Genomic DNA, 19,831 nt, shown 5'->3' with positions numbered 1-19,831 from the left:
TTTAAACCATAACAAATATTATCTCAGTTTGCTTTGTAAATTATCTGGTCTTAAACATTCTATTACATAACAGTTACATTATAAAATAAATTTTAACAATGAGTTTTAGAGTAGACAAATATTCAAATTATGGTAAATATTAACAGGGGATATTAGTCTGAGGTGTTTTATTCTTGTAGTATCTTAGCTTTGTCTGTTACAACAGAATGTCTGAGACCAGATAATTTAAAAAGAATAGAAATTTATTTCCTCACAGTTCTGGAGGCTGAGAAATCCACAATTAATATGTCAGCACCTGGTGAGGGTCTTCTTGCTGCATCAGCATATAGTAGAAGGGCAAAGAGAGGATTAAGAGGGATCAATCTCACCCTTTCAAGGTCATTAGTCACCTCTTAAAGGTTTTGGCTCTTAATACTGTTATTGTGCTATCTTTTTGTCACTGTAACAAAATATCTGAGAAGAACATGTTAAAAGAGGAAAGATTTATTTTGGCTCATACTTGTAGAGGTTTCAGTTCATGGTCAGTTGGCTCCACTGTTTAAGGTCTATGATAAGGCAATATATCATGGTGGAAGAGTGTGGTAGAAAAAAGCTGCTCATCTCATGATGCTGGGAAGCAGAGAACAGAAGGAGCTGGGGAGAAGATACAGTCCCCAAAGACATGCCCTCAAGGACCCACTCCTTTCACCTAGATCCTACTTTCTACATTTCCCACCACCACCCAATAGTACACTCAGTCATGACTCTCTTTTCTGAATCTCCAGAGGTCAACTGACTTACCTTCCTTTCCTTCCATCAAATGATTAATCCACTGATGAGGTAAGAGTACTTATGACCCAATTGCTTCCCAAAGCCCTGTGTCTGAATATTGCTGCACAGGGAATTAAAACTTCCAACACATGAGTCTTTGGTGGACTTATTAGATCCAAATCATAACAGTTACATTATAAAATAATTATATAAATATATATATTTGTTGTGGATGAATACATAGTCTCTTTATTTATTTGTATGTGGTGCTGAGGATCAAACCCAGTGCCTCACATATGCGAGGCAAGCGCTTTACCACCGAGCGATAGCCCCAGCCCTACAGAATAAATTTTAACAATGAGTTTTAGAATGGACAAATATATTCAAATCATGGCAAATATTAATAGGGGATATTAGTCTGAGGTGTTTTATTCTTGTAGTGTCTTTGGGCTTTGTCAGGACTTTTATATCCACATTATTGCTCAATTTAGGAGGTTTTCAGTCATTATTTCTTCAAATAACTTCTGTGATCCTCTCTCTCCTTTTTCTCTTTCCAAGACTCCTAAAATGTGTATATTGGTACACTTGATGGTGCCTCAAAAGTTCCATAGGCTTTTATTTTTTACTTTTCTTTAGTCTTTTTCTTCTCAGATTCCATAATTTCATATGATTTGCTTTCAATTTCATTGCTTCTTTATTTTACCTGTTTGAATCTGCTACTGAACCCATTTAGTGAAACTTTCAATTCAGTTACTGTAATTTTCAGCTCCAGAATTTAAGTTTTTATTAAATTAGTTTTTATCTCATTGTTGATGTTCTCATTTTTTATCGTTGCTTTCCTTTAGTTCTTTGTTTATGCATTCCTTTAAATTTTTAAGTATATTTCATACAGTTGTTTTGAGGTCTTTGTTCAGTAAGTCTAATATGTTTTTCTTGAGGTACTCTGGAAATTTACTCTGAATCTGTGAATGGCTGTTTTCCTGTTTTGTTGTATTTCTTGTTATCTTTCTTCGGAAAACTGAGCATTTAGAAAAAGAGCTAACTCTTCTAGCATAGTCTTTGCAATCTGATGTGAAAGGCCTTCATTAACTAGCAGGCCCCTGTCCCTGGAGGTCAGCTCAGAATGAAGGTTTAAGTTCTCAGGCCCTTTCTAGCATGGTCCTATCTGGACCTTCTTTTTAACTTCTGATTGTCTGTGGCTTCTTATAAATGCATTAAATTTTCCCCAAATCCTACCCCAGCTTTGTCTTGATATCTTATATATTCTATGGTAATCCTTTATTCTCCTATAATTGTTTACCCCCATGTGTTTGCAGGCCTGAATTACTTCTTCAGTTTTCTTGAAAACTGATGTCCAGCCTGAGATCCAAACTATGCTACCATTCATGGCTCTTGAGTTCAGGGAAGGCAGAAAATAGTCCTTTAGGCAGCCCACAGACAAACTAGAACATGCAAAAAGTTCTGCTATGCTTCTTCTTTTCTCAGGAAGAGAACTAGGAACTGAACCATTTTCTCCCAACTACACCATGCTATGCTGAGATGTTGGGGCAAGGTCAAGAAAAAATGCCATTTTGATGGTAGATGACCTCATCTTATACTTCATAGAAAATCCCTCTAATTTTCTGCCACTACCTCTACAAACTTATATTCATTTGTGATTACTTTTTAATCTTGTTCCTTCCAGTCCTGAGAGAAAAAGGTGTTTGCTTTCTGCTCATGGTCAATTTCTTGATGGTGCCTCAAAAGTTCCATAGGCTTTTATTTTTTACTTTCCTTTATTCTTTTTCTTCTCAGATTCCATAATTTCAAATGATTTGCTTTCAATATCATTACTTCTTCTCTTTTCTGAATTTCTAGAGGTCAACTGACTACCTCCTTTTCTTCCTCTTACTGATCCTCTCTTCTGTCCTACCAATATTTGAGCACCTACATGCTAGGTACTGGGGACATAACAGTGAATGAGACATGGACTCAGGCCTTATAGGAGTTTACTTTCTTATTCAGGAGACAAACAGATTTAAATAGATATAATGTCAAAGTAGTATATGCTCTGAAGGAAAATAAGCAAGCAGGGTTAGAAGACAGAGAGTAACAGAGGCTGCTCTTGCATTTAAAAGATGATTAGGAAAAGCTTCTTTGAAGAGGTAGTATCTGAGGAGCAACATGAAAGCAATAATGGGGAAACCAAGGAAATATCCAAAGGATATCCAAACCACTCCAGAAAAATGGTATAGCAAACATAAAGGCCCTGAAGCAGGAATATATCTGAATAATAGCAAGAAATTAATGTGTGGAAAACTGTGAAAAGCATAGAGAAAAAGACAAAGTGTTGGTCAAGAGTCAAATTTTACTCTTCCCTGGTTACCCATAGAAGGGATTTTGAAAAAATGCAAAAGTTTGAGTAGGAGACTGATAACATTCAAACAGTCTTTTCTAAGAATCACTCTGGCCGTGTGTGGTGGCTTGCATCTGTAATCCCAGCTACTTGAGAGGCTGAGGTAGGAAGATCTCAAGTTTGAGCCCAGCCTGGGCAACTTAGAGAGACACTTGTCTCAAAATACAAAAAGGGATGGTGATGTAGCTCAGTGATACAGCACCCCTGGGTTCAATTGCCAGTAGTGAAGGAAAAAAAAAAAATTCACTCTGGCTGTTGTGTAGGGAATTGACTGTAGGAAGGCATCAATTATTTTTTCTCCTCTTCTACTTTCAAACTTTCTCTTCTGTCTACTGTATTATTCTACAACATCATTTCACTCAACTTACAAGAAAGAAAAAAACCAAAAATCCTATGTCAACTTATTTCTTTTCTTCACAGTCAAGCCTTTTGACTATATAGTTTATAGTGCATTTAGTCCTTCATTTCCTAATTCTTCTCAGTCTACTGCAATCTGCCTTCCATGTTCCACTTAACTGTCTTCATAAATGTCAATAATCTCAATTCAGCCAAATGAAAAGTATGCTTATCAGGCATCATCTAACTAGATCTCTTAGCTATCTGTTACTGCGAACTACCACATTCTTCTTGAAATTCTTTTCCAATGGCTTCTATGGTATCACTCTTTGTTAATTTGTTTCCTTCCTTTTAGTGGTTTTTGTTAATCTCCTTAATGGTTCCCCCTTCTAAATGTCTATTTCTAAAAATACTGATGTTCTCTAGGCTTTCTTCCTATGTCTCTCAACTGCTTAATGTTCTGAATCTCTAGAATCAGAAAGCCAACTGGTTTGCCTTCTTTCCTTCCTTTTATCCTCCTCCATTTCTGTCCTTCAAATACACCTTCAACCTATATACTCTAAATGGGAAATGTTATTCACATTTAAAGCTACAAAAAACCCCATTTATTTATTACTGCAACTATTATCTCCAACTCAAAAGTCTTTCTAGGCTTCCAGATCCATGTTTAAACCATCCATTTTCATCTGTATGACCCACAGGTAATGAAATTTATTAACTAAAACCTAATTATACACAGTCTTATTTCCCCATCCCCAAATCTACACCTTCTTCTGTACTCTTGATTTCAGTCATCAGCACCACTTTTAATCTGGTCATTGATTTTAGATTCCTAGGTATCATTCCAGAGTCTATGCCTTCACTCTCCGAAATGGCCTACATTCAGGTGCCACCTACTTTCCAATGTATCACCTAAAGAAATTTTAGATCTCTTCTCCAATTCATCCCTAAAATGCTTAATTAGTTTAGGTCCTTATTTTGATGGATTGAAAATGATTGTCTTTCATTTTTTTCTTTTTCAAACCAAAGTATAATATGTAATACACATACTTAATACATATCAATGTATATTTTATATGTAATTGTATATTAAGATTTAATTTTGTATAAATACAATTATTAGAGTGCTTAAAGTGCAACTGAGGTTGCCACGTAGTTTTATATTCCTTACTCCTGGAACAATGCTTAGAATAAAATATGTTAATGTTGAGCTAAATTCAACATTGTTCTGTATCCTACCTATCTCTATCTCACTAATAAAGACTTTTCTAAGGAACATATTAATCTTTAAGTAATTTTTCATTGAATAGGATACAGTATAAACTAGTTAGCTATGCTCCTTATGATCAGGCCATAATCTATCCTTGTAGCTTTTTTGCTTGCAATGTCCATCATTCATTTTGAAGCGAGAGTACCACCTGTGGTACATGCAAAGCACCACACATATTGCTCCTCCAACTTGTAGGACCCTTCTACCTTAGTTTACTAAACTTAATCTTAGTCCAAATATTAACTCACATGGAGCTTATGACCTGATCTACAAAGATGAATTAGGTGCCTCTTCTCTATGCTCATATATTATCCTGCACTGATCTTTACTGTTATACTTTCACTTCAGTAATTACTACTGATCATCTTTTTATCCTTTATTATATAATAAAATATTTATTTTATTCATCACTTATTTGAATTTTTAAAAGTTCTTTAAGGGCATCAATGTTTGTTTTCGTATTTTCTTTTCTTTTTTTTTTTTAGAGGGGGAGAGAGAGAGAGAATTTTTAATATTTATTTATTTTTTTTAGTTTTCGGCAGACACAACATCTTTGTTTGTATGTGGTGCTGAGGATCGAACCCAGGCTGGACGCATGCCAGGCGAGTGCGCTACCGTTGAGCCACATCCCCAGCCCTGTCTTAGTATTTTCAAAACTCCATCAAAGTCCCACTACATAGTAGGCACTCAATAATTGTTCCCTTCATTCTTCCCTCCCTCCTTCCTTTCTCTCTTTTTTTGGGACTATACCTAAGACCACTACCTTGACTTTACTATAAAAGAACAGACAGCATACTTTTTTCCTTCATTCACTATTGAGTACATGACAAACATCAATTTAAATTTTTTTCCCTTTTTCTTTATTTGGGATATATGCTTAATGTGTAAATCTTCTTTCATGGTATGATAAGGGATTAAATTACTAGCTGCTTACCACATTGGCCAGTACAAGAAAAATAGGAGTTAAAAGACAAATTTCTTTTTCTTCCTTAACCTAACAATATCTCAATGTTCTATTTTCCTAATCCTACATTTCTAAAACTTTTCTAGGACACATGTAGAATTGCTTCTTAACCCAATTGTAAAACAAAACAATAAAGGCTGTTTTTTTTTTTGTTGTTGTTATTGCTGTTGTTTTTTGCTTATTTTTTTTACAAGTGAATATTCCTTATACTTGTGGAAAGAATCAGAAATCCAAATTCTAAACTTAATTGCAATAATTTTCAGAAGACTCATCATATCATCCCTCTCTTTCTACTATCCACCTCTAATGAAGACCGATAGTGGGCTGGGGTTATGACTCAGTGGTAGAATGAGTGCTTGCCTATCATGTGTTAGGCAATGTGTCTGATTCTTAGCACCGCATATAAATAAATGAATAAAATAAAGTCCATCAACAACTGAAAATTACCTATATATAAAAAAGAACTGATAGTCCATAAGTCCACTTATTAATATAATGTGTATTCTTTAGTAAACCAAGAGGAGGATCACAAAGAAAAATGATGGTTTCTGAGGAATGCAAGGACATATAATATAAGCATTTACCAGTATATTATCAACTAGAAAGGAGAAAGGGAACTGTGTAGTTCTATGCTGTATTTATGAAACAAGTAAGAATTAGTGTATTTCTTAGACTTCAAAATGTTATAGGCTAGTAAAAATCATTCTTTCTTCTTATTCTATGCTGAGGGCCATTGCTAAGTAAGAATGACGCATGGCATGACCCAGGTCATTTGCAGTGACATTGCATGTAAGGTGACCTTGCTCAAGGACCAGGGCGGATCCGGGTTTAGGGCAGATCGGGGTTTAGGGCAGATCGGGGTTTAGTTCCCGGTTTAGGAATAGGGCGTATCCTGCTGCCTCAGGCGCGCCTGCTCCTTGAGTTCTCGGGGGATTGAGAGAGTATTTGGGATTTAGCTCAGAATGTGGATTTCCCCCAGAACGTGTGTAGAGTGCCGGTGTGAGTTCGGGAATACAGAGTTGCTGTTTGAATCTACAAGGCTGTGAGTGGCTCGTGATTTTGTGCCCAGCCAGACTGCGGCAATTCTATATTTATTTATTGTTTTAAAAATATTTTTTTAGATGTTGAGGAACCTTTATTTTATTTCATTTATTTATATGTGGTGCTGAGAATTGAACCCAGTGCCTCACACATGCTAGGCAAGCGGTCTACCACTGAGCCACAACCCCAGCCCCATCTTCTTCTTCTTTTTTTAAATGAGTGAACCAAAGTAAGAGTCCCTACTTTCAACAGCCAGTGCATGCACAGTTTAACATGGTAGGCCTGAGGTTGTCCTCTACCCTCTTTTTGAAGAACTGGGGATTTTTGCAGAACACAGGACTTTGCAAGTGCTCTTCCACTAAACTACTTCTTGCACCCTTTTTATTTTGAGAGAGGGTCTTGCTAAATTGCCTAGATTGGCCTCAAACTTGTAATCTTCCTGTCTCAGCTTCCTGAGTGGCTGGGATTACTATCATGCTCAGCTTCAGGATGTTATCTTCAAAAAGTTGTATTTTGTAAGGTTGACCCTTGAATGGCATTGAGAACTTGAATTTTGAAAACATTTCCTAAGTGATAAGACTGTGACTATTGTGCCAGCCTAGTTCAACGTACGATGAAATTTGTGGTGAACACATACTTTTCTTTTGAATTTTGGATTTTGGCTGATACAGGGTATCTATGTGACTAGCTCTCAATTAAAAAACAAAACCTCTGAACTCTGAATCTCAAATGGAGTTTCTTATGCTTTATAAACATAAAAGAATCTGTAAAGCTGGAGGGAAAGTACATAGAAAGACTGACATGACTTCCTTTAGACTCCTCCTGATGTCTTTTTCCATGAATGATCTGGAGATATATCTTTACCATGTCACTGTAGTAGATCTTAAGCTATGAGTATGACTAGATGCTGTGTACTGTGAGTTCTTCTACTGAATTACAAAATGTGTGAATGGAACTGGGGACCTCTGAAATACAACTAAGTAAAGACACTAAACAAGGAAACAATCCTCCCATTATCATTTCATAAGTGTATGTTAATACAATTCTGAAGACAGAAACATGGAACATAATGTCAGATTAGAGGACAGAATTTTAAGTGGAATACATTTAGCATTACAAAAAGTTCATTACATTATTCTTATTTTTCTCATTTTGCTACTGATTGGTGAAAACCTCATGATAGATCAATGACATACATGTGCTTAGGAACTACTAGCTTAAATAATTTTTGTCTTCCAAATTACTTTATTTTGATGCTGAAAGTACTAAACAGAAATGCTATGTGTACAGCAATAATTTAAAGCTTGAAACTTTTAATAAAACAGGAAAGATTTCACTGAAATAGTCTATTTTAACTGTCATAAAGAATGAAAGTTTTTTTTTATAAATGACTAACAAATTAAGTTCCAGGATATTTTAAGATTTTCAATCTTCCTGTCATCCAAATAACAAGGTAAAAGAAAAAATCAAAAAACAAAACTAGCTGAGAGACGGTGATACTTTTAACTTCCAATCTGTCATAAAATTGTTTTTACATTTATTTACTCATATACAAAAATAAGCACTGATATTTAAAAATTATATATGGAAACCATTTTTTCTCTTTCCTAAACACAATCATCTTAATACAAACCCATCAAATCAACTCATATCACAGGTCACAATAACTTTTTTTGATGTTTATTTTTTATTTTTTTACGTTTTTTTTAAAATATTTATTTTTTAGTTGTAGTTAGACACAATATCTTTATTTTATTTATTTTTATGTGGTGCTTAGGATTGAACCCAGGGTCTCACATGTGATAGGCAAGTGCTCTACTGCTGAGCCACAACCCCAGCCCCCACAATAATTTTTTAAAAAGGCAACAAAAAATCTCAAATTAATGTCATCAATTAATATATCCCTATGTTTCAGTAATTATAGTTTTCCAGTTTCTAAAAATATAATATTTTTTCAGGTGCAAAAGACTTTCAAATTTCATTTACTGGGATTAACAACTTTCTCAAAACCAGAACCAAACAACTTTCAAAATCAGAACCACACACCTTTTGCTGCAGTTCCTTTAATGCAGAATCTCTATCCATGCATGCCTGTCGGAAGGCTTCATATGCTTTATTGAGCTGTTCGCCAATGTTTTTATCCATTCCCTCTTGTCCTGTAGCATCACTATAAAGGATGGAATAAATGGCAAGTCTGGAAAATAATTGGGATAATTTAGATAGTTATTAAGTTACACAAATATCATTATAGAAATGTATCTTAAAAGACAAGTCTTTCCTAGTTTAACATAAACCAAATGCTATAAAGGTTTATAAAAAATGAAAGTTTCATCTAAAATCCTGACCAGAAATATAAAATCTTTTTAAGTTTTAAATATTATTTACTAATGTTGCAGTTTATAAAGTGAAGTTCTAGTTCATAAAAATGCTACTTTGAGAATAATAATCTACAAATGTAATATGTAAATATGTAGAGATAAAAGGGACATTTTTAAAATTAATATTTTACTATAGAAATGTACAATAGGATAAGCAATGCAGGAAGGGATTTCTTTTCACTAAACGGACAGTTACGCCCACTTACAAGGTGAATTCTGGCTACACTGAAATTAGAGCAAAATTAAATAGATAATAAATGTTTGTGGATGGAGTTCACACTGTTGTTATCACAGAGCAATTAAAATGTGTGAAAATGCTCTTATTTTAGCACAAAATCTAGGGAGAGCTGCTGTTGAATTGTACATTAAAAAATAAAAATCACATCTCTTTTGTCCTACCCCCATTACCTATTAGTTTTCCAACTTCCCTGCTGTTTCTGAACACAGGTAATTTGCTCAAAGGAGGTAATTTGGTTTTATCATTTCAGTTTGCATAATATCTCTAATCACATTCCTTGGCTCTGCGTAGAGAGTTATCTACTGATTCTTCCTGTCCAGCCTTAAAAATCACAACACAGGACTTTTGTCTTAACCATCTAAAAGCCACAGAATAGACAAAGTACTCTACTGGTTATGGAGGGTAGCAAATTATTTTGCCCTTTGGGAAATATTTTATATTCAAGTCTCTAATCTGTCACAACATTTTTCATTTCATATGTGGGCACACATATTTTAAAAAATTTTAGTATTTTCATTTGAGATATAATTCAGATAAAATAAAACCCACTATTTTCAAGCAAGCACTTCAGTACTTTTTAATATATTTACTATGTTGTACAACTATCACCATTATCTAATTTCAGAATTTTCATCACCCCCAAAAGAAACTCTGAACCTATTAAAATTTGTACCAATTCTCCTCCTCTCCTCCCATCTCCTAGCAACTACTAATCTGTTTTTGTCTCTATGGATTTGCCTGTTTTTGACATTTCATATAAATGGAATCATATACTACATGGCCTTTATGTATGGCGTCTTTCACATAAGATATTATTTCTGAGGTTCATTCATATCGTAGCATGTAACAGTATTCATTCCTTTATGTGGCTGAATAATATTCCATTGTATGGATATACAACATTTTGTTTATCCATTCCTCAGTTGATGGACATTTGAGTTGCTTTTTCTTTTTGGCTATTATAAATAAAGTTACTATGAACATTTGTGTACACATTTTTGTGTGAACATATGTTTTCAATTCTCTCAGATATATGCCTAGGAGTAGAACTACTGGGTCAGATGGTAATTCTATGTTTAACTTTTTGAGGGACTGCCAAACTGTTTCCATAGTAGCTATACCATTTTACATATCCACTAGTGATGCACAACAGTTCCAATTTCTCCACATCCTCGCCAACATTTCTTATAGTCCATTTTAAAAATCATAGCTGTCCTAGTGGGTGTGAGTGAAGTGGTACCAAATTGTGGTTTTGATTTACATTTCCCTAATGACTAATGATGTCAAGCATCTTTCTATGTGCTAGTTGGTCATTTATGTATCTTTGAGAAATGTCTATTCAAATCCTGTACCCATTTTTGAAACCAAGTTGTCTTTTTATTGTTAAGGAGTAAGAGTTCTTTATATCTTCTAGAAACTAGGTTCTTATTTGATATAACTTACAAGTATTTTCTCCCATTTTATAGATGTATTATTTTCACTTTTTTTCTATCCTTTTCTTTCTTTCTTTCTTTTTTTTTTTTGTGGTGCTGAGGATCAAATAATTCAAATTCAGGGCCTCACATGTTAGGCAAGTGATCCTCCATTGACCTATACCTCCAGTCCTCTTTCATTTCTTTTAAATATTCAAATGTGTTCATGGGATGGTTTCCCATCTTGATTCAGGGTGCTTTTAGAGTTGCATCCTGCTGAAGAAACATCCTTCTGCAAGTCCTGTTTCTCCTCTGTAGGTTGGCAGAAGAGAGTGGAGCAACCAACACACAAAACTACCATTTGTGCTTCGCTAAAGACTGATGATTTTATAGCATCCTGGGCATTTCCTCTGAGGCAGGAATTGGGGCTTGGCACCAGGTATTTCCTCTCTTTTTCTTCTAGAGCAGAAAAAAAGGAGTTCGTTTGTAAAGAGAGGCATGTTCTCATGGGGAGTTCTTCACTGTTGGACAAAGCTCTTTTAACGTTTTTGATACTATTCTTTAACATACATTTTAAATTTTGAGGAAGTCCAATTTACCTATATTTTTCTTTGGTTGCTTATACTCTTTTGCTGCCATTTCTAAGGAACTGTTACTTAACCCAAGGTCATGCAGACTTTCACATAAGTTTCCTTTAAGAGTTTTATAATCTTAGTATTTATATTAGGTCTTAGTTCCACATTGAATTAATTTTTCATATGAATGAGGTAGGGTCCAGATTCATTCCTTTGAATGAGGCTATCCAGGTGATCTGGAACCCTTTGTTGAAAGGGTTATTTTTTTTCTCCTCTGAAAGGTCTTGGCACTCTTGTCAAAACCTAACTGACCATAAATCAAAAACTTTTTTCTCTTTGTTTTTTATGCTAGAGGTTGAACCCAGGCCCCTGCATATGCAAAGTACATGGTCTACCATTGAACTACAACCTCAGCCCCTACAATGCTGTTTTAAAGACTGGCTACAAGTAACATTTCAATCATAGCAAAGTCTTTCATTTTAAGATACTAAATGTGCATCTAACTTGTCTACCAGGCTTAATGAAAAAATAATAATTTCAAGTTATAGGTATCACTTTGTCATGACTTTCTGAAGAAGTGAAGGAATAATAATTCTTTAGTCATTCCACTGGGAAGATGGTTCCCACAGCTACCTCTGATAAATGAAAAAGACAAAATCTTGTTAAGATAATTAACATGGCTAGAAATTCTGCTTAGCCAAAGACTCGATGGAAACATAAGCAATTACCAGTAATACAAAGTGTCACTTTGAGTATTTTATTTACTTTCTCATTAAAAAAAAAAGGTATTTAAGGTAATTTACAAAAAATATAAGAGGTTAAAAATAAGTATGCAAGGCGGGAAAGAAAACTGAACTACAGGTAGTAACAGGGACTGAAATATACCAAAATATGTTAATATAAAAATTAGAGGGTTGAAGTGGCTAGATTATCTATCATCTTAAAAAGCTATATATGTCATGGCAAGAGATCTATAAACCATACCTGGGTTTTAAAATCTGTGATGAATTAAAGATTGGGACTCCATCTAATTTCATACTTTATTCTATTACTAACTGACCCTTAGTTAAGGTTCACTAAATCTTCTGTGACCCAACTTTCTTTCTCTCCAGTACAAAAAAAAGATGCTTGGACTTGATTTTTAAGGAATTTCCTTGTTATACAGTTCTTCCTTCAGTCTGTGAGTTAAAAATGCATGTCTGTTCCATCAAGAAGGTGCATTCTTTTTAAAAATGTAAATGCTGCATTAAATATAGCCGCATCATATGCAAGCAAATCATGTGGAATCTTCACTTCAGGTCCTTGAATTAGATCACACAAATGTCACTAAGAGGAGCTGCTGAGTAAATTCCACATGGATGCATACTATTTCCTGAAATAAGAATGTATACTGAGGAAATAAAGTTTCAGTTCATACAAATAAATAAATGATAAGTTTAATTTCTATTTCACAATTGAAAAAAAAAGGTGTTAGATCAATGATACTGACCAGTAAAAAAGGAGACTCTGGGACCTAGCTAATTAAATTGGCCAAATTTCAAATATTAACACCCTGATCTTTAAAGCCACTTGTTCATCTATTTTTAAAAAACATTTGTTAGTGTAGAATTAATTTCAAAATGAAAGCAATTATATTTCAATTACATTTTGGTATGTTTTCTGCAAAATCTGCCTGGCTCCAGGGCAAAGTTATTTTTATTGATAATATACATGCTCAAATCCAAATCTCATGGCTAGTCTCTTTCCCCAACCCCAGGAAGCTGAAGCTAGAGAAATCTCTTGGAAATACTCTACTTAGTGTTTTACTTCATTTCTTGGTTTGGTTTGGTTTCCTTTTTTACTACATGGGAAAAGATTAAAACACTCTTGACATTCCAGAAGGTAGCTGGGTTAGCTAAATGCACCTCCCACTCCAGCCCCCTGGCCCACCCTCTGCAATTCTCCTGAAGCTTGGATACTCATTTACCCACTCATCTTTTCCCCTCTAGCAAGTTACTTCTTTTCCCACCCAAAGACCAGGTGGTTTGAGCAAGAAAGCAGAGCAGAGGGCATCGGATTCCCATTCCAGCTTTCCAGCTAAAGGGAGTGCCTGCTCAGGGACAAGAACCAAGAAAACCCCTAGCAACAAGCCACTTCCTTTAAGAATGGGAACAAAAAGCAGAGTAGAAAGAGTTGAAAAACTTGCAGTTTGGCCTGAAAAGGAGCACATTTGAAACTGAGGCCAGAAAAGTGCAACTGTTGAAGAGATTAGTGCCATTAAAGAAAAACCACATACTTTGCACAGAAACAATGAAAAAGATGACTTGAAGGCACCTCAGGAATCTTACCAAGACTCCACTCACTGAAGGTTCAGGGGTATAAAAAAGTGTAAACTTGTTTGAAAGACTCTGAAGATAGCACAGGGGTACCCTATTCCCACAGGGCTATGTAAGAAGTTGTTTCCCTAGGATTTAGTGCTCAGCTTCTCAGGCACTCAAAGGTCACTGCAGCTGTCGTCCAAATGGTCCTGGTTTCTGCTCCTACTGGTAGCAGATCTTGGTGTCATCCACATTGTGCTGGTTGAGCAGGAATGAAAAAATGCTGGGGTTAGGGAGTCATGGAGGTTTCTACTGAGATTTCAAAGGAAGGCCTGTAAGGACAGACAATGTATATAGCAGGGCCAGAATCCATGTGGGCAGCCTTTGGGAGGGTGACATGTGAAGCTGTGAAAGTGAAACTGAAGCTGCAATGGAGATCCCAAGAAGTTGGAGATGCCAGGAACAATTGCCAAGGAAAGTGGCAGGCAGCAAGCAGAGCCAGCCCAAGAAAGAGGCCACGTGGCTGGCAACCAAGAAGGCCGTAGGGCCCTTTGGGTCCCACATCTCATTACCACATGCTCCAGATGTCAAATGTAGATCCACAGAACATAATGTTTGCCTTGCTAGGTTTCTATCTTATTTTGGTCCCATTCCTTCTGACTATTCTTTCCTTTTAGAATGGGACTATTTACTCTGTGCCATTTTATATTGGGTGTATATAACTGCTTTTGATTTTTGCAGGGGCTCATAGCTAAGTGCTTTCCTGCAGTCTTGCAGAAGACTTTGGACTTGGACTTTTGAGCAAAGCTGTCCTGTTAAGAACTGTGAGTTCCTGGATATGGACTGAAAGCATTCTGCATTGTGAGATGGATATAAGCCCACAAAAGGAGCTATACTTTTGTAGGTAGAATGAAAAAAGTGAAGGCTTTAAATTCAGATCCTAGATCTGTAATTTTCTAGCCATTTATTTAACTTCACTGAGCATTAGTTTTCATATCAGTCATCTCATAGTCTGCAGAGTTTAAATGAATCAGGTATGAAGAATATGGTATTTGTTCCACAATATTCATTCTCCTTGGCTTTTTTTAATTATTATTATTTTTTAATTTGGCAGTGCTAGAGATTGAACCCAGGGTCTTGCTCATGCGGTCAGTGCTCTACCGCTGAGCTACATCCCCAGTCCTCCCTTCTGCTCTTTACGTACAAATACTGATTATTTTTAGCTGGTATGGTCATGTGGCTATATTCTGAAACTGGCAAATGAATGTAACTTCCAAAACAAGCTCTCCCTTTCACCTTTTTAATTTCTCAGCTGGATGGAATTTTGTAGTGGTAAGTCACCTGTATTACCCTGGTGAAGGCAACATTTCAGGGATGATGAAACTGGGTTCTTGAATTTTATGGAGCTGCCTGATGAGCTCTGGACATCTTATAGTTTGAATTGATATATAAAATAAAACAAAACAAAACAAATCCCCAACAAGGTCTTTCTTTTAGAAACCCATGAAAAGTGGTGTTCTAAAAGAGGAGAAGGTCTGTATCCTGGCTGATTCACTGCTGAACACATAGTAGCACTGCTTTTCTCCCGGGGTGTTATGCTTTGAATGTGAGGTGTCCCCCCAATGCTCACGTGTGAGACAACACAAGAAGGGTTGGAGGAGAAATGATTGGGTTATAGCCTTAACGAAATCAGTTAATTAATCCCTGATGGGATTAACTGAATGGTAGCTGGAGGCAAGTGGGGTGTAGCTGAAGGAAGTGGTTCATTGGGGACATGGCTATGGGATATATATTTTGTATCTGCAAAGGGGAGATCTCTCTCTCTCTCTCTCTCTGCTTTCTGATCATCATATGAACCGGTTCCCTCCACCACACTCTTCTGCCATAATGTTTTGCCTCACCTTGAGCCCTGAGGAATGGAGCCTGCTGTCTATAGATTGAGACTCTTGAAACCATAAGCCCCTAGATAAACTTTTCCTCTACAGTTGTGCTGGTCAAGTCATCTTGTCACAGCAGCGAAAAAGCTGACTAAAACACTGTGAAAGAGACAAACAGTCACAGTCTTTTCCCTAATTAATCAAATAGGTGGGAATGTTATCTAATGCTCTGGTCTGTTAACCTTTATACACTGCTAAATAAGGAAATAAGGAAAAATAAGTCTTGTCAAGGTGTTTGTGGGATTTCTCTTCTACACTACCAACCTTATGACAATAAAGTCGTGTTAACTAGTGAGTTATCAAGAGTAGAAGTGTTTGTATTTATCTTCTAGTCTTGACCAGAAAAGTAAAAAAAAAAAAAATTTTCAGTAATCTTAGAAAAGTCCCCCAAAACACACACACACACACACACACACAAAATAAGAGCTGTCACAGGCTGCAAGAGATTAATAAAAGACAAGGCTGTTTTTGAAACAGTAGTTAAAGTCTTATAAGTTAGCAAATTAGCTGCCTCTCCAGTGTTCCTGAGTCATTTACTGTATCAAAAACAATATCATGAAGGAACAGAATCTGAGAGAGTTCGTCTATAAAAAGAGAGTGACATATCAGTAGACAGAGGTTCTTTTTGCAAAAGGCCTATTTTCTCTTTAAAGCACAATTTTAAATTACTGGGCAGTCAAGAATATTACCACTGATAAAGAGGAACAAGCAAAAGCCTCATAATTATAAAGCTGTATGTACTCTTTGCTCTTGACCACTGGCACAGCTCTTCATATCTCTGCTTTTAATTTCCCTGAGGACACCTAGAGGCTGTTGGACAAATGTTTGCAAGTCACAACTTGTTTTATTAGAAGTAATTGTGAAAACTCCAATGGACAATAAATAAGGTTGCAGAGATTTCAAGATCTCTACTTCTAGTCATTCCCAAGATGTTTAGGATGTGACTTTAAAGGTTATTTTAAAACTAGATCTAATATTTTAATACTGTGCAATCTACTCTCTCATTGTCTTAAATATTCCTGAAATAAGGAACCCAGAATCCCTAGTAGCCTAACAAGCAACCTTTTAAATATTCACCTGTGCCAGAAATACCCGACTTTCCACTCTTTGTAGGGCCATGCCAGTTTTTCTTAAGCACGAAGACTCAAATCTAGTAAATTCAACCATTTGCTATGTCATCCTGTGGGGACACAAGAGTTGATTAAAACGATTGATATGCTGTTTTATTCCCTTTGTCTCTGGAAAAAAAAATCTAAAAACATGTTATAAAATAAATACTCAAAACTTAATTTTTAGTAGACTACATTTTGTGCATTGATTTCTCTGATACAACTTACAGATTAGAGTCTAATTTAAAAAGCCTAGCCAACCAAAAGTAAAATCAGATGCATGCAGAATACATGTCCAGTTTAGACATGCTATGGGTGAAAATGAACAAGTCATTTACTTTTTCTGTGGACTCTAGTTCATCAACTCCAGTTTAGAATTTAGGGGGTAGAATCGTGCTACAGGATATTGGTTCCCAACTGGTCAATACATTGGAATCACCTGGGTTACACAACTATATTTAAAAAACAGATCAGCAAACCCTGTCTCAGACTTTTTTGGATAAAAATTGTGTGTGTGGGGACATCCAAGACATTTAAAATCATTGCCAAAGGTTGGGGAGGGTGCAGTCATAGTTGGGAAACTTCTGTAATACTATACAAACATGTACCAATAAAGAAAAATAGGCTTTCATAAAATGGCTTTTTTTTTTATAGTGGTTTGGTTTTTTAATTATTCCAGAAGACTAGGATAGAATATGGAAATAAAAACAGCAGTTGCTAAGGTAGACCTTCTCTCTTTTCGGTACTTTGGCAGAGGGCCCAGGACAACAGCACTTTATTAATTTTGTTTCCATGAAATTCCCATAGTCATCAGTGTATATAATTTTTTTTTTTTTTACTAATAATGATAGTCTAGTGGAAGAATTTGAGTGTGACCATAGCCCTTCTCCTACCAAGCAGCAATGATGTTTTCCTTATCAATAATTAATCATCCCAATTCTATTTAAATTCTCAAACTAATACAGAACTGAGAGAAGACATAGATCCCAATGGCATGCCCTCAATCCAAAGAGGCACAAAGCCACTGACCAGAACAATTTAAATCTTCTGTTTCAATAGCAAGTATCCTAAAAATGAAGAGAATGGTTCCCTACTTCCTCATGAGAAACAGGAGAGGAATGGTAGAAAGTGATGCCTAATTGCCAGGTGCTTTACATAAGCCCCCTCATATTTAATCTTCCCTCTACAGCAGCATAAGTGGTTTTTCTTTTACAGATGAGGAAACAGCACTTCAAAGGGTAAATAAGTTAACTAAGGTCCCAAAATTAGAAAATGCAAGAACCAGATAAATCCAGATCCCTCTGATGTGAAATCACAATCTTTATTAGATCTTGCCCTAGTTTTTTTTTTAATTTGTTCTAAGTAGTTATACATGACAGTAGAATGTACTCTGACACATCTTACACAGAATAAAACTTCTCATTCTTCTGATTGTACATAATGTAGAATTACACCGATTCTATAACTATATATGCTCATAGGACCTAATTTAGTTTTTATTTTTATCAAACCTATAAATAGCTGTTTATATATATTTAATACTGGGGATTGGACCCAGGACACTCAACCACTGAGCCACATCCCCAGCCCTACTTTGTATTTTATTTAGAGACAGGGTCTCAGTGAGTTGCTCAGGGCCTCAGCAACTCTCGATCCTTCTGCCTCAGACTTCAGAGGTGCTGGGATCAAAGGCGTGCACTGCACTTGGCTAAATAGCTGTATCTTAATGAGACAAATAGCTCTATAAGACTTAACAAAAACAATAGTCCTGTTTTTCCTTCCCCATTTCCTGCTGCACCTTAGCAAAAACTTCTTTTGGCTGATTCTTTTTGGAATTTATCTGTGTATCCCTAAATAATACGTAGCATTTCCACTACTGATTTTTCAGTTTTACTTGTCTTTTTACCATGCAAAATAAGAATTCAGTTGTCTCTAAACACCCGCTCCTTCCACTCTCCTCATTCTCCTAATAGCTATTTATCCTATTTTAATTAGATTAACATCCAGCTTTTACTGTACTTGCTTATTACTATGCATTGCTTAAGTCTATGGTTGCTTTTCCTTTCCTGAAAACTGCCCCCTACCACATTTTTTATTTGCTTTACTTCCAATTATCAGTAATATAACTTCTCAGTATATTAAGACACTTCTGATATTCTATCAGTTTCGTCTTCTTTGATGATTCTCTCCTTGAATTTTCTGTTAAATCTAGATTGGTTGCTCTCTAAGTCTGATGGAAAGCCCTCTAATCTTGGGACTTACTTTCATTTTGTATTTGGGAATTTCCTTTGCCCATCTCTCCCTCTAATCAAATCCCTCATTTTTAATATCCTAATTCTTCTCATATTACATTTTCATTTGATGGCCCAAATCTTCAGCAGCTTCCTAAGACAGAGTGTTAGGGAAGTAAAAAATTTTGAAACTTTGCATTAACTGAAAATATCTTTACCTTCAGACCTGACAATGTGACCAGAGAAAGAGTTCTAGGTTGGAAGTAATTTTTCCTCAGAATTTTGAAGGCTTTGCTATGCTGTCTTCTAGCTTCCATTTGTTTGTTTTTGGTGAAGCCCAGACCTATTTTGATTCCAGATATTGCACTTCACCTATCTTTCCCCCTTTAGAAACTAGTGGGCTCCTATCCACTTCCTGTCTTTGTCCAGTATATTCTGAAATTTACATCCATTGCAATGGGTGTTTGATGGGCCCTTTCAATATGAAAACTCATCCTTCATATCTTGGGAATTTTCTTGAAACACACACACACACACACACACACACACAAGTACTTCCTTATTTTTGCATCTCTTTTCAGTACTCCTGTTATGTGGATACTAAATCATCTGATCTGGTACTCTTAACTCTCCCAATCTTTCCTACTTTTTAAAAAGAACTTCTCTCCTTATTTCATAAACACAGTGTCTTAAGTTCTGTTCCTTCTGAGTCAGTATTATTCTGCCAAATGACAGTCAACCAATCCTAGATAAGGAAAGTAAAAATCAAGGATAAGCATTGCTTCAGGAGCTCTACCAAATCTGGTGGTATAGGAGCCAAACAATGTTCCACCTCTAACAGTGCATTTCAACCAGAACAGCTGAACTTTGATCAGTTATATGTATTGGGAGCCCAAGT

At 35.8% G+C, this 19,831-nt stretch overlaps 1 protein-coding gene and 1 long non-coding RNA gene across 12 annotated transcripts in view; one reads left to right on the top strand and one right to left on the bottom strand.

Annotated features, from left to right (window-relative positions):
* Window positions 1-19,831, top strand: part of LOC125619415 — an 85,132-nt gene that overhangs the window by 5,047 nt on the left and 60,254 nt on the right. The gene's annotated exons all lie outside the window — the stretch shown is intronic.
* Window positions 1-19,831, bottom strand: part of Tank (TRAF family member associated NFKB activator) — a 78,673-nt gene that overhangs the window by 39,338 nt on the left and 19,504 nt on the right. For 9 of the 11 annotated variants that reach the window (XM_048812369.1, XM_015479231.2, XM_048812368.1 and 6 more), the window contains exon 2: window positions 8,803-8,950. In XM_048812369.1, coding sequence (XP_048668326.1) covers window positions 8,803-8,901 — 99 coding nt within the window. In that variant the 5' untranslated portion in view covers window positions 8,902-8,950. Of the gene's footprint in view, window positions 1-8,802; window positions 8,951-16,670; window positions 16,774-19,831 lie in introns of those variants that run through there. The other 2 variants (XM_048812370.1, XM_048812372.1) reach the window with 1 other exon arrangement.

The sequence above is a fragment of the Marmota marmota genome, unplaced genomic scaffold (genome assembly GCF_001458135.2).
Source record: "Marmota marmota marmota unplaced genomic scaffold, marMar, whole genome shotgun sequence".
In the NCBI taxonomy this organism is placed as follows: domain Eukaryota; kingdom Metazoa; phylum Chordata; class Mammalia; order Rodentia; family Sciuridae; genus Marmota; species Marmota marmota.
Note: the sequence above shows the minus strand (reverse complement) of the source record. Positions and strands in the feature narration are given on the sequence as shown.